The 15,523-nt window shown below is 51.3% G+C and overlaps 1 protein-coding gene across 3 annotated transcripts in view; it reads right to left on the reverse strand.

Moving 5' to 3' along the window:
• FLI1 (Fli-1 proto-oncogene, ETS transcription factor) overlaps positions 1-15,523 on the reverse strand; it is a 129,295-nt gene that overhangs the window by 38,340 nt on the left and 75,432 nt on the right. For all 3 annotated transcript variants that reach the window (XM_055415888.2, XM_055415885.2, XM_088832135.1), the window contains exons 3-4: positions 11,221-11,375; positions 7,075-7,278 (exon numbers count right to left, since the gene is read on the reverse strand). In XM_055415888.2, coding sequence (XP_055271863.2) covers positions 7,075-7,278; positions 11,221-11,375 — 359 coding nt within the window. The remainder of the gene's footprint in view (positions 1-7,074; positions 7,279-11,220; positions 11,376-15,523) is intronic.

Below are 15,523 nucleotides of genomic sequence, written 5' to 3' on the forward strand. Positions count from 1 at the left end.
CCTGCCTCTCACCACTTGCCAGCCTGGTGACCTCCATCAATCTACCTCATCTCTCCAAGCCGCAGGCTCCTCCTCCATGAAACAGGATAATAATAACACCTACCTGATATGGTTGTTGTGAAGACTGAATACACACAACCAACTGAAGTAATACACGCAACTGCTCGCAACAGACCTTGGCTCACAATGAGTGTTCAAAGCACGCTGGGCACTACCATGATTATTTTTACATCCCTTCTCCTGCAGACACCATAATGACACACAATAAACTCTTTATAAAAGAGCTCACTGGGCATTTGTCTTGTCCTCTGGAATTAGAGTTATGAATGAGTTCTGCTGCAATAAGAAGTAACCCTCCACGACTGGAAGGAGGTTACAGAAAGGAAGCAAACGTTCCGAGGGAAGCGAAAACAGTCTCCGGAGTAAGACCAAGAATGTCTGCCTCTCTGTCCCCGACATTCTCTGCTTCGGGCGGAAACCTCATGGCTGGAGCAAATAAAGAAAAATGATGGTCTCAGAGGACCGAACTGCCTGAGTCATTAGCGCAGATGCAGCAGAGAGCACGAAGCTTAGATAAACCGCATTTATTAAATTCTCCCCTTGGTGAAAGTTCTTCTTTGGGCACACGTGAATTCCACAGGAAACTCCCAGAAAGCCTACAGAAAGGGTCGTTTGACCTCGGCAAAGCCTGCATGAAATACATATTTCATGGTAACCCTGGAGAAGGATTCTACCCTGAAGACTGTTCTTGGTTCAAGTTTCCCCTCTAGAAGGAGAGGCTGCCCGCCTGCCCGTGGAGGGCTGATTCAAGGAGTCTGACCTCCTTCCCAAGGGACCAACTTTTCCTTCTCTCCTCCTGTTTTTATTTAACCAGTTTATTTAGCCAGTTCCTCAGGCTACAGAGAGTGGCAAGGCACACTCTTTCCTTAAAGAAATTCATTTAGAGGCAGAAAGGTCCTCCCTGGAGCCTGGCCTCTCACTCCGTGGCTTGGGAATTCTCCCTCCTGCTTTGGGGACCCTTCTGTGTGTGGTGAACGCCACCTGGTCAGAGGAAACAGGCTGTGCAGTGAGAAGGGAAGCCTACGCTCTGTTGTCTTGTGCCGGATGCTTTCTCTCTGTTTTCTCACTTAATCCTCATACAGATGAGGGAATCAACATTCAGAGAAGTCAAGCAGTCTGCCTAGGGTCACACAGTCAGCAACCCCCAGACACAGGCTATCCATTCTGGTCTATCTACAAAACCTGCTCTCAGTCCGCCTCCAGGCTAAATCTAAGAGACAGGCAGCAGTCACTTAAGGTGCTGCAATCAGGACAGTGGTTGCTTTGGGGAAAGAAGGGGGGTGCGGTTGATGGAAAGGGGACACACCAGGGCTTCCAGCCTCCTCCTTGACCGGGGGGTGCTCATATGAGTGAGTGGCTTCACACTGTGATAATTCCTTGACTTGTGCATTTATGATTTTTGCACTTCTCTCTGTTCAATACTTTAATTAAAACGTTTGCTGCCTTCTCTGCTGATGTCTTTATGCATGCATGAAGGCACCCATGTTTATCTACGTACTGGGGGCCCTGGAAAGCACAGACGGGCTGCTGCTAATGGAACAGGCTTCCCCACGTGAAAGCACAAGGGCAAAATCATTTCCCATTGTCGAGTCCATCCGTCACTGGCACAGTGTTTGGGATCTGAAAGAGGATGGAAATGAACAGAGGGAAGCTTGCAGGTGTGGGGAGCCCAACAATTGGGCTTTCTTCAGCCCCATGCCCCCCCACAACGGACCTGGTCTTCATCTGGGGCACCTGCAGCCGAGACAATGACCGTCTGAGCGCCAAAGGCTTTGTCTCACGCCTTGCAGAGACCCCGCCAGCCTATTGAAGCTGGGCTCCCTTTTCTCTGCACTGCCATCAATGGCTCTGGCTGGAGGGTGCAGGTGGGGAGGGAGGAGGAAGGAGGCTCTGTGCTCGAAACAGCCTGGCTGATGGCTGAGTCTGGGGAAACCTGGCCTTTTGTTCTCCTTCACCGGCCAGACCCGGCCTGGAAGGGGTAATACTTCACCCGCTTAATTGCCAGGACCCATCACCTTTGCCCGAACATCTGAGGCAGCCGGTGGGAGCACCACAAAACGCAAAATCTGTTTTCCATTAAGTTTAAATTAAAAATGGGAATCAAGATAGATACCTTTGCTGTGGTCTCCCTGTCACCCAATTTATTTCATGTCTCTAGCGCTGCCACTATTTCAAAACGCGATTTCTTAGCCTGTTTCCCAGGTCAGACGCAGATAGACAGACAGAACACGACTTGCCGTAGAATGGAAAAAGGCTCTTCTTCTGCCTCCAGCCACCCGGCCGGGGACCTTTCAGGCCCAAACTCCCCCCAGTGGCCCTGGGTCTGAATTGCCAGTGGGGACAGCTCCCACTTCCTCTGAGGTCCGTCCCAATCTTGCCGTATGACACCCAATCTCATTTCCCGCAGCCTGAGACTGTAAATACGGCCTCTGCCAAACAGGGTATGCCTGCGAGAGATACTGATGGGGCCGCCTGGCGGGTCCAGGGTGTGGGGCGCCCCGCGGAAGGCAGAAGGGCAGGGCTGGCACCCAGATAGGTTTAGCCTAATCGGCCTCATTCCGGGAGGCCACAGGGAAGTTTTTCAGAAAGCATTTATCTCTAGGTACAAATGAAAACAGAAAATGCTGTGGGGAAAGTGGCCTGGCCTTCCACGGGTGTGTCTGTGTGTGTGGTCAGGGCCTGAGGCTAACCCCACAGCAGGAGAGGGAAGACCAGGTGGCCCAGGTAAGCGGGCATTCTCTGTAAGGCCTAGCCTCTTAGAGTGTGAGGTTGTGAGCCTGGCTGCAGCCTGGGACTCAGGAAACCTGGGTCTTAGATACCAAGCTGCTCTCTATGGGCCGGGTGCCTTTGAAACAATTTCTGAAGCACTCCAGGCCTCAGTGGCTTTGGCTTTAAAATGGGAATTTATAATCAGCTGTCCACGGTGTCCACAAGGGGGCATCTTGTCCCCGTAAAGTGGACGACACCTGGGCAGATGCAGTGTGAGCTCTGGTGTCCCCAGGGCTGTCCCAAGCAGAATGATCCCAAGCACTGTGGGCTTCTCTCCAGACCTGTCCTCCTCCCATTTCAAGAGCGGGTGACATTACAGAGGGGCGGTATCAGGGGCAGCCACTTCGTCCGGGCTGGCTGCAAAGCCAGGGTAAGGAGAACAGAAGCCTCTGGGCAGACCAGGTACATCCTAGCATGCTAGGCAGTGCTTAGGACATTGATATTTCTTCTCCATCATGGGAAATACATTTTAATTTGAAACTTGGTTTTTAAAATTTGAAAGTATAGCTCCTCTCCCTGATCACCAAATAAATACTCAAGCACCTTTTGTGAAAGTGTAAATATCATGTTGTTGCTGCTTAGTCACTAAGTTCTGTGCGACCCCATGGACTGTAGCCCACCAGGTTCCTCTGTCCATGGAATTTCCCAGGCCAAATACTAGAGTGGGTTGCCATTTCCTTCTTCAGGGGGTCTTCCCAAACCAGAGATTGAACCAACATCTCTTGCACTGGCAGGCAGATTTTTTGCCACTGAGTCACTGGGGAGCTTCTTAATTCAACCTTGTCTTTTTTTCCATTAAAGTCCAGAAAGCTCAGAGACTTCTGAGAGGTTCAACTGTTTTACAGTCTTCTGACCGAGGCTAAGTTACAAGGACTCTGACTCTCTTCCACCCACTTTCCTTAGCTCTGCAGTACTTCCTCCCTCTGCGCTGAGAAGCTCAGCTGTTTTCCTTCTACCTCCTTGCCAAAGTGGAACTGTCTGAACCTTATCCCCTCCTCCATGAAAAGACAGATGACAAAACACGAGGAATGGCCTCCATTCAGCTGCCCCGGCCTCTCCCCTGATGGCTGGCCTCCTTGCCCCTGCACAAAATATCCGCTGGAGACAAGTCTGGGAAAACAAAGCAGAGTTTGAAGGCAAGTTGCTGGGCCCTGGGGAGTTCCCCACAATACTGAAAGGGGACAGTCACCACAAACATGGCCTCCTGCGGGGGTCTCAATGGACCACCCACCACCAGGGTTCCCAGAGACTAGACACCAATGAAAAAGAGGCAAGAATCAAAAGTTATTTTCATGATAGGGGATCATTTTAAGCCTAAAGTCCTCAAAAGGCCTCCAGACTACAAGGCTATGCTGGGGCAAGTTTTTTTGAAACTTAATACAAGTATTTTAATTTTCACTTTTGCAGGCAGACATGGTTTTCTATCTCCGCACAGACCCCTTTATATTTTGCTGTTTCACCCAACATTATAACCTATCTGTGGTTTGTTCATCTCCACTCAGCTATGGGAATTTGCTCTGTTCCTAAGTTCCTTTCTGGAAATTTCATATTTTTATTGCTTTGGGGCTACCTTTTTTAATGTCTACAAATATTCTGAGAAGGAAAGAAGAAATCCATCCTTTTTCATGCCCCGCTACCTGCAACTCCCAAACCAAACCATCCGGTCTCCACTTCTGCGCGGGCTGCTCGGCCCTCTGCTCTTTGTTATCTGCTCTCCTCCGACAGGAAGCCTCCTGAACGGTTTATCCACGACCACCATGTTTAACTCCTGGGCCTTCTGAGCAGAGGCTGGTTTTGCTTCAGCGTCTGTGGCTTGGGTTCTTCTGTGAGAGGAAGTCCTAGCGAGGACCTGGGTATGTTTATGGATCCACCAGAAGGCAGGGGCTGGGACCACACGGCACGAATGGCATCTCCCCACATCAGTCAGGGCTTCCCAGGGGGTACTCGTGGTAAAGAATCTGCCTGCCAATGTAAGAGACAGGAGAGACCAGGGTTCGATCCCTGGGTTGGGAAGATCCCCTGGAGGAGGGCATGGCCACCCACTCCAGTATTCTTGCCTGGGAAAACCCAAGGATAGAGGAGCCTGGTGGGCCACAGTGTAGGATCGCAAAGGGTCAGGCACGACTGAAGTGACTTAAAACGCACAGCACTCACGTGAGGTTAGTCAGAATGTGCTTGAACACTCCCCACCAAGGGAATCTGATAACTGGGCCCTTTAAGGGCCCCCCAGTCACTGGCCTCACTACTGGCCATCTCTTCTCCCACAAACAAAGAAAAGGGACCAGCGATTCCTAGACCATCCGCCGTATGAGGCCAGGAGGTGCAGAAAGGCAGAATCGGTCAGTGTTTCTGTTCTGCTGGTGGACTCTCCTCATCACGCATCACGCTCAGCTTCCATGTGCCCACTTCCACCCCTGCCCTGCCCAGCTAGCATCGCTGCAGGACTCTGTGCAAAGATCCTTTCTTTAAAAAAACCCTATAAACACTTACAGAAATGCGGATTGTTAGAAAATGCACATTCTCCAAAGCTCAGAAAGACTGGGTGGAAAATTGCCCCCTTTTTTTGAAACGATCGTTTCTTGGGCTGACCTCATGTTGCAGCAAGACTCAGACATGAGGTAATTCCTCTGGTGTTAACATACACTGCATCACCCACACAATCCCACTGCCTACCAGACGCCTTGGAGGGGTGACCGGGGAGCCCGGAGGCACCAGTGGAAACTTCCGAAGGCATTTTAAAAGTTCTTCGTTTTTACAGCCAGTGTGTGTTGCCCCCCACCCCACCGTGCAGAGTGCACTGGTGCAGAAGGAGATAGAAGGGTCCAGGAATGGCAAGCTGAAGACAAACTGAACACAGAAAACAAATGAAGACCTAACCCACTCAGAGCCCAGAAGACCAGGAAAAGCGGCCTTTAAACGCTGTCCAACGATTTCAGTTTTAAAGGGGCTATCAAATCACCAACCTCCTTCACTGTGAGGCTGAACCCCTGCAGCCTTGGCCACAGACAGCAAACCCTGCATCCTGAGGCTGCCGGTGGATCTTCAGGCAGGGTTGACTGCTAGAAAACCCCTTGTAGAATGAACCACATCTGTTCTCCTGTAGCTTCTGCTTCCCCATCTTAGTACCATCTCTTCCGGTCACAGAACAATCCTTTGGTACTTGGGGTGATTGATGTTCCACCTGCTTGGGGCTTTCCTGGTGGTTTAGACGGTAAAGAATCTGCCTGCAATGTGGAAGACCCAGGATCAAATCCTGTGTTAGGAAGAACCCCTGGAGAAGGGAATGGCTACCCACTCCAGTATTCTTGCCTGGAATTCCATGGACAGAGGAGCCTGGTGGGCTATACAGTTCAATGGAGTCACAAAGAGTTGGACACGACTGAACGACTTACACTTTTCTGGTAAAGAGTTAAGGCTGAGATTATTAGTGGGTTTATCAAAATTCTGTTCCTATCTCTGTGTATATTTCATATCAGATGAAATTCATATCAAACTGATGGGGCTTGGTTTTAGAAAATCCTCGTATTAGATAAATCCTTTGGACAACTGTGCCTTTTCTTTTACAGATTCTCCCTTTCCAAAGTTCTTTTCCTTCTCACTCTGACAGGAAAGTCTCCAACAGATCCTAACCTATCTGTAGCATTTGCTACTCTTCCTATTTAGCTGAGAAGGTTGTGTAGGTAACAGCGGGCAGTGCCAGAGAAAACCCAAGAATAAGAACTTCACATGTAAATATTCAAAAATGTAAACCCGTGAATCTAGAATTTTGGAGGAACTTGAAATCATTGCTCAAGATAGAGCCAGCCAGGGCATCCATCTATTTATAATGTGGAGCAAAGTAGTTCCCAGAAAGGGATTCTCATGGGAAGGGTGCGACCAGCCTCCAGGAGACCTGCCCTCAACACACACACACACACACACACACACACATATGGCTACAGTTCCCTAGTTTTTCTTCATGTTTTGTTTTCCTTCCTTTGACATGGCAGGACTGGGTCAGCCCCCTCGCAGGGTCCCTGGGAGCCAGTGTGACCTTGGCAACTTGACACCCAGAGGTGTCGCTCCTATAGTGCCCACCCAGCATAAACTGAGGCAGGGACCCTATCTCCTTGCCCTGGGCTGTCACTATGGGAACCAGTCTGCATCCTGAGTGGCCAGGCAGAGTTCTCTCCAGCCTTGGGGACTTGGCGCTACAGCCTCTGGGGGCGTTTCGCTGCCCAGAAACGGAAGGCACCGGGCACTTACTTTCCCTGAGGTAGCTGAGATGCGACAATAGCACTTCCGTGTTGTAGAGGGAGGTGGCTCGGAGGAAGTCCTCCTTGTTCAGTTTACACAGCTCCTTGCCGTCCATATTCTGAAAGAAAGACGTGTCGATCTCCATCAAGCCGTACTCCTTTATCGCCCACTCCAGCCACTGCCGCACGTGCTCCTGTGTCCACAGCGTGGGGTCTGCAGGAGAGACAGGCTGTTAGCAAGGCTGCCCGAGGCGGGCTCCTCCCCTCTCTGTCTGTCTGTCTCTCTCCCCACCTCCACCTTTCTCCCGTCTCCTCCCTCCTCAGTGCCCCTCCTGCAGAGGGAAACTGGTCCTCCCACCCCCGCCCCAGATGATCCTCCCAGAACACCCATCTGGCTGCATCGCATCTGGGGCTGCCTGAACCACTTAGTGCTCTGAAAAGGTTCTTAGACGTGTAACGATGCACCCAGACAGGACGTTCTCTTTCAAGTCTTTGGAGGGCAACTGAAACCTCTGCCTGAGAAATCATGGCATCAGAATCAAAATAAGCCCCGTTTCCTAGAGCAGGGACCAATGGCTCTGGAAAGGGCCACCATCCATATCTTAAGAACATCAGCGATTTCATGGAGCAACAGCAATCTCTCCTGTGGCTGCAGAAAAGACGTGCACGGACACTTAGACCACAATTCCATCTGTGCAGGTGGAAAACCCAGTGGTGTGAAGTCTTTAGCTTAACTCCAACCTGGATTTTCTCCTTTTGGGGACAGTTGTATTGAAAGTTCTTTAAAATCATCCCCCCAGAATTTTTAGGATATTTGAATACCCAAAGACGGGAAATGGTGTCGGAGAGAGAAAATGTTTTCACTCTTAAGGATAAATAATGTAAAGGCTGAGGTCCTAGGACCTGAAGGATTTAGATCTCCACTTGGGACCCTCAGACTCTTTCCTAAACAGGTTTGTGTGTGGTGGGGGGAACACGTGTACTCTGAGCGCTGTGATGAGTTCTAGCAGGTTCCACAGTAGGTGGAGCCCTTATATCTTGTCACATATCACAATTTGATAACCAGCTCTCTCCTTGGCACCTAATTATTAGAGTCCAACAAATAGTTAAACATGCTAATCAGAGGAAGACCCATGCCCATGAAAACTCAGGCAGGAAAGGACAGAATTAAGCAACAGATCCTTGTGGTGGCAGTTTGAGGACTGGCTGGCAGAAGGAGTGACTGAATTTGCAATCACGGAAGGCTTCCTGGAGGAGGGGAGGAGACTTAATAGCCCCTAGCTTCTACTGAACCTGTTTTCTTAGCCTGTCATTTGGTAGGAATATCTGTGCTACCTCTCCACCACCTCACATTCTCATTCTAAGGGTCTGTTAAGGCTCTTGGTAAAAATGGGGGCGGGTGTGAATGATTAGGAAGGGCCGTGGGGAGAGCAGCAGGGTTCATACTAACCACCCAATGCCCAGAAACTTGTAACAGTCCAGATTTTGAACACTTCCTAGGTGCCCACTGCTTCAGGTGTGCTATTTTTTACTCATCAAGAATGCCCTGAAAAATGGCTATCTTCATTTCGCAGGTGGGAAGTGGACCTGAAACATTAAGTCCTCAACCTGACCTTTAATCCTAGTATGAGCTGGGGTTTGACTGAAAGCCTCCCAGGACTGCACTCAGCTGAGGACCCCTGCCCCCCAAGTCTCCCCCCTCTCACCATCATTCAGTTCATTCAGGAGGTGCTTTGCCGTCACTTCCAAAAGCAGAGCTACTCAGGGCTTCCTTGTACAAGTCTGGATCTCTCTCCCTCTCTGAATCTCACATAAATTTCTTGCTTTGTTTCACTCTTTTACTCTCCAGGAACAATTAGGCATGGACCATTGGTAAATGGAAATGATTTTGCACCGTTTCAGAATTCTAAAGAAAAATGTCCTAGGGGAACTTGGATTATGTCACATATTATTTCATCAGCTCGTCTCTGCTTCTCCTAATTCCTCACTTCGAATATCCAAGGCCTCCAATTCAATTTTACACTGTAGGTTTTATTTATTTTATTATTTCCGCCCTTGCTTTGGGCTCTATCACAATGTTATTTCTCTCCCTTTACAGCACAATGAATTATAAATCTTCCACTCCGGAGCGTGCTAAGCTCTTCCAAATGTATTTCCCGGATGATTTAGTCCTAGTTTCTTCCCATCTGAACTTGGAACTGGTGATGAACTAGGGCCCTCGTTTATGCTTGTCTTCAAATCCCACCATAAATCCAATGGGTTGTTCCACCGATGTTTTATGGCCTTGATTTGTGAGACTTTCTCTTATGTCTAGGAGGCTGACCAGGAGGAAGCCAAAACGCGTGAGGATAATGCTGCAAGATCCCGCCAGGAGTAAAGTAATGAAGTGAAGCCCTGGCTAGCGGATCCATGACATGAAGTGCTTGGAACATTCTTTGATGGGAATTTATGCTATTTTCACTATTACTGCTCTGGTGACCTTGGTCCCATAAGGCTGCCACCTTGATTATCTTTTCAAAAATACTTCAACACCACTTCAGAGTTGAAGGGTCAACCAGTCTGGTCACTCCCCCCACTTCTCTCCCCTATCTTCTCCCCAAAGTGACTTCGGAAATGAGATGCTGTCAACATTTGGTTCAGAGACAACCTCTGGCCCCCTAACTCTTCTGTCCTCAAGATTTCCTCCCTATGTTGGCCACTGTTGAGAAAAGTGGGGGCCGCGGGGGCGGAGATTTTGGTCCCAAGTGAGCAAAGGCTTAGAGAGGCTTGGCTCTAATGTGGGGAGTCCTGAAGTTTCTCTCCAGGCCAGTTTTAGCTCAGTTTCATTTCTGCCTTCTTTCTATGAGAAGGGAGAAGGCACAGTTCTCTTGGCTCTCACAGATGCACCTGAGCTAAATGCTCCTAGCTGGTGTCCCGAGGGAGGGGAGATCAGCTACAGATGCCTCTTTCTCGATGTTAGAGACAGAAGTAACATCACAAGGACGAAGCTGTTTGCACAGTGCCCAGCACCAGGAGGCAGTCAGTATACGGAGCTATTCTTCCTCTTCCTCTGGGAGGCCACATGTTTATGGAAGAAGGAAATACACATGCTTTATGAGCAGTTTTCAAGTCCTGCAGGGCACAGAGAAGTTCCTGAGAGCCCACCCGTCCCCTGCCTCACCTGGCCCCACCCCTCCTGCCCCTGCCACCTGGAGTCTGGCCTGGAGCACAAGCATGTGTCTGTAGTCCTAGGAGATGGTGACACACAGCTTCCCATGGAAAGGAAATACAGAGGGCCGAGGATGGAGTGGCCTGTTACAGAACCACACCTTCTAGACCGACCCGCAAATTCCTCTGGATTACCTCAAAAGGACATCTAATCCTTGGCTCTCATTCACAAGTGCATTTACACGTTCCCAAATGGAAGGGGTTTGCCTTTCGGGTAAACTTATTTTGGTAAGTCACTGACTGCCTCAAATTTAAACACTCTGGCTCGTTCTACCTGGCATAGACTCTACACGGGATAGTTTCTCCTCCCTTTTCAGGCAGCTGAGCTCGCCAGCCGAGGCCAGTGTCCAGCCGGCACACAGAAGGCCTGAACAATGATTTTATATTCTGTGACCAACAGCACCGATACCTAGGAAAAATAGCCTATTTTTACAGAATGACAAAGAGTGCTGCACACATGTTCAGGCACTCCTTTTGTTAAATATAGTTGTTTCTATTTTGGACCTGGAAGAGATGGCTGTAATTCTGGAAAGGTGGGACCCTGCGGATGCCAGGAAGTGCATGCCCGATGGACAGGACAGACCTCCGGGTCACTCTTGTCCTTAAAGGCAAGGGTGGGCATGTCTGGGTGTTCCCAGGATTCCTTTGGGGTTCAGAAGATCTTGCCTTTCCTCTCTTGGCAGGCCTCGTCCGTGGAACCAGGCACTGAGGGTAGAAAGTGTGATGTGACCTGTTGAGGGCGGGGCTTCCTAAAACTGTGCGTTAGGGTTCCGGTGACATTTGGGAAGCTGTCTTGGAGGGTGGCAAGGAAAGAAGGTGCAGCTTTCACAGGTAAGCATTTCCATAGAGAACAGGGTACCAGGTGAAGACATAGATGCCCCTCCCAAGGACGACTAGCTCAGAAGACTGAGGACGTGGGTGGCACCCAGTGAAAGGGTTCCCAAAGTACCTGCGGGGACGATGACCCTCCTCTCGTTGGTGGTCATGTTGGGGGGAGGGGGGCCGTTCTTCTCGTCCATGTAGCTGTTGTAGCTCATGGTGTTGGACTCGCCTCCGCCCACGAGCTTGCCACATTTGCTGACGCTGCAGTCCACCGGAGACTCCCTGGAGCGAGAACAGACAAAGCTCAGGGGAAGTCATCGGTGTCACTGTCACCACTGCTGCCGGGGCATCCATGGAGCCTCTGCCCAGCCCCACTGGGTGGAACGAGGGCGACGGGGGTGCTGCTGACGCTGCCTTATTTCTATCCACACGGCCACTCGTTTTCTCCAAATCCCAGCCCAATCCTATAATTACGGTACTTAAACACTTTCTGGCAGCCTCACTGCCCTCAGACTGGAGTCTGGACCTCTGAGTTCGGCTCTGCCTGCAGCTGACACTTTTAGCCTTGTTGCCAGGCGACCGACCTTCCCGAGGCGCAAGCACTGGACCTGGCTCCCAGACAGGCCTCCCCCCACTCCCACTGCACCCGGTTTCAGCCGTGGCTCTAGGACTTGCCACACTGTGGGATAGTTAGCCTGGCAGGTGCCCTTCCCCTGGCTGGATCGATGCCATGGCTTTTTTTTTTTTAACCTCAAGTATCCTGTAATACTGGGCTTCCCTGGTGGCTCAGCAGTAAAGAATGTGCCTGCCAGTACAGGAGACTCAGGTTCGATCTCTAGGTTGGGAAGATCCCCTGGAGAAGGAAATGGCAACCCTCTCCAGTATTCTTGCCTGGAGAATTCCATGGACAGAGGAGCCTGGCGGACTACAATCTATGGGGTTGCACAGTCAGACACATTTGAGTGACTACACAACAGCAATCCTCTATAGTGCCTTCCAGAGGCGTCGAACAATCACTGAGTCCTGAATCACTCATTACAATTGCACGTCTATCATTTCAACGTGCTTCTCACACAGTGTTCTGTTTGAATCTCCCCATCATTCTCCAGGTCAGACATGACAAAGGTTAACACCTCTTTCCTATGGCTAAAAAAACAGAGAAGTACATGGTTCAGTTCAGTTCAGTTCAGTCGCTCAGTCGTGTCCGACTCTCCGCGACCCCATGAATCACAGCACGCCAGGCCTCCCTGTCCATCACCAACTCCCGGAGTACACTCAAACTCATGTCCACAGAGTCGGTGATGCCATCCAGCCATCTCATTCTCCGTCGTCCCCTTCTCCTCCCGCCCTCAACCTTTCCCAGCACCAGAGTCTTTTCCAGTGAGTCAACTCGTCGCATGAGGTGGCCAAAGTATTGGAGTTTCAGCTTTAGCATCAGATCGTATAAAGTACATGGTTAGCCCCCGCTATTTTGCAACATGGGAGCATAGGGCTTCAGTTCAGCAAGGAGCATCTATCTGTCTGGAGATGGAGCTGACATCTCCCTTGTGGCCACCTGGTGCCTCAGCAGGCTGGCAAAGCACACCACCTACCCACAGCCAGGGGTCACAGACTCTCCTGGTGTGCCTAGGGCAGTGCTATCCTGCCCTGCCACTTCCGCTCAGCCACTCCCCCAGCGCCAGGGCCGAAGGAGATGACTAGAGACCAAGGAGAGGCTGCAGCTTTCCCACCCCACCCTCCCGGTTGTCCAGAGCAGGAAGCATCAGTTCTGGCAACCTGAGAGACAGCCAGTCTACACAAGAGCTCCAAACCAGGCCCTCAGACCCAGGAGTTCAGATAAGGTTCAGATTACAGCCGGCCAACTCTGGGCTGAAGAACCTCGAAAAGTTTTCCAGAGGTCTGGCCGCTGCCCTCCCTCTCTCTGCCGTGGGCAGGAACAGACCATGCCGAAGCCTAAAGGAGCAGGCTAGGAGCAGGGTTGTGCCAGATGGACCCGCCCATCCTGAAAAGGCAGCAACGCGGAGGGCAGGCAAGCAATGGTCCCTGAGCCCGAGAGGAGAGGGAGAGTGGGTCCACACTAGGGGAGGGGGGAGGCCAGAGCACATTTATAAAGAAAATTAAATGAATTTGTTTCTTAATCTGAAAGGAAAAAAATACTGAAGATCACTTATCATAGCTGGGAGATAAATGCTCCACTGAGATATTAGAAGTCAGACGGTAATTTTTTCCTGATGTCTTACAGAGGGGAACATGGGCTGAAAATGAAAATAAGATGTATAACTTACACATGTTAGAATTTAAGGTTTTACTATTCGCCTACTGTTTTTCCAGGCAGAGAACCAAGAACCAGCCGTCGGAGCCCCAGATTGTTGAAGGTTTAATGTCCCCATGGCAGTCTGAGGGGCGGCAGTAGCACTTCGGGGCTTTGCACCAGGGTTTGGCCCTTTGGCTTCTGCTGGAGCAGGACTTGGCCTGAGATGAAGCAGTCCCGGAAAGACCCCAGTCCCGTGTCTGAGCTGAGCTCCGGTGGAGCTGGCCGGGTCCCCTCATCCAAGCAAACCGCAAGTGGGCGCATGCGCACACAGGCGCGGACGCCTCCGGTGCAGGCACACGCACAGCGGCACACAGGCTACCCGTGCAGGCGCGCACACACACGTGCACGCATGCACACGCCCGCACCCACACACACACACACACACACACACCACCACCACCGCCTGGCAGCCTTCCCCAGCATATTTGTCCACTGTGAAACAACCCAAGTGCAGCCGAAGTTTGGAGGATTAAGTTGGCCTTTAACCAAGACAGCAACGTTTTCACTGGCTGGGAGAGGCCGTGCCGAGGGTGGGGCTGCCAGAGCACACGCTTCCTCCGGCTGGGCAGACGGAGAGCACTTTTCTGTGAGGGGGCAGGGTCTGGGGCGGGGGGCGGGCGTGGCGGAAGGGGACTTGCCCTCCGTGGGCTGCATCTCTCTTTGGGAACATCGGAGAAATAGATGAGTTGTGAACATTCTTTTCCACCATCAGCTGGGCCTCTGGGGATTTCTGAGCCCAAAACAGAACTCTGGCCACTCAGAGGTGAAAAGTCGGACCTCAGAAAGCATCGCAATGAAATGGCCCCTTATGCCATCGGCGCCCCAGGGCGGGGCCAGTCACTGGTACCAGGAGGAGAGAAAAATAAAAATTTTAATAAAGGAATCGTTTAATAAAAGCTACCTGGTACCTCTCCCGGTAAGGAGTCTGAGCACCGTGGTGAGAAAGGCACCTGCTGGGTGCAGGGTGGGGGGCCCTGGGGAGGACGTCTGAACAGTGTAAAGCCTGGGCCCTTCCAGCTGGGGTGACCACTGGGGTCGTCCAGTGGTGGGGGCCTCTTCGTTTCCCATCCCACAGAAGCTCCCAGGTTTCTGTGCCCTCCTGTCTCTTCTACTCCTGTGTTCTCACCTGCACCTGCTCCCCGGGCAGGGCAAGGTGATCTGCTTGCCCACCGCCCACCTGCCTGGGTGCTTGTCCTGTGGAACAAGGCTCTGTCTTTGATCCCAGACTCTGCAAAAGCACCCTAAGTGAGACGTCCTGGCCCTCACCCTGGACCTCTGCCTTGTGCAGGGCGGCCCTCCTCTGACTCCTAGGAGAGAAGGAAAGAGAGCCGTGTCTTCCCCATCCACCTGCCATGCCCTGCGCCCCCGCCCCCCGTCCACTCTAGGGTTGTGGGACTCTGCGCCTGGGCAGACAGCACAGGCCTCCCAAGAGCCCAGCCAGCTACTGGAAGGAGCCAGGAATACAGGTAAAGCACAGCATAAAGGCTGCTCTTAAATGAGGCAGCTGGCGCCTGTGGAAAGGACCGATGAAAACAAGGGGGACACGCATGGAGGGGGAGGCTTTGCCATTCAGCCCACCCACTCTGCTGCTGACTTGTATTGAGACCTGAGCTTACAGCTAGCATGGGGCTGGGGTCTGCAGGCAGCTGACAGTACTGGGACAGGTGACAGGAGGGCCAGGGGCTGCCACAATGGAGTGGGGAGGAGGTGGTGGCTCTGAAAGTGTAACTCAGAGCATGTCCTGCTCACCCATGGCTCAGAAAGCCACACATTGGAGGCCACAGCAAAGGTCATGTGGGCCCTGCAGCCTTGTCCTTTATTTTCACCAAAGGACATAAGGTCTTTGCTCCTCTGGTTTTATTTCTGTGTTCAGGGATCATTGCTTTAAAAAGGCGGCTGCCGGTTTCCAAAAGTGCCTCGCATATCAAGCAACTTAAAACACAATGAGAAATCTTGAGCATTTGGATAACAGGAGATTTCAAAGACCTTGCCTGAAGACTGTTGTTGCTTAGTCGCTAAGTCATGTCTGACTCTTTGTGACCCCATAGACTGTAGTCTGCCAGGTTCTTCTGTCCATGGGATTCTCCAGGCAAGAAAACTAGAGTGGGCTCCCATT

The sequence above is a fragment of the Moschus berezovskii genome, chromosome 25 (assembly GCF_049115385.1).
Source record: "Moschus berezovskii isolate FMDL1 chromosome 25, NW_MosBer_1.0, whole genome shotgun sequence".
NCBI classification, from domain to species: Eukaryota; Metazoa; Chordata; class Mammalia; order Artiodactyla; family Moschidae; genus Moschus; species Moschus berezovskii.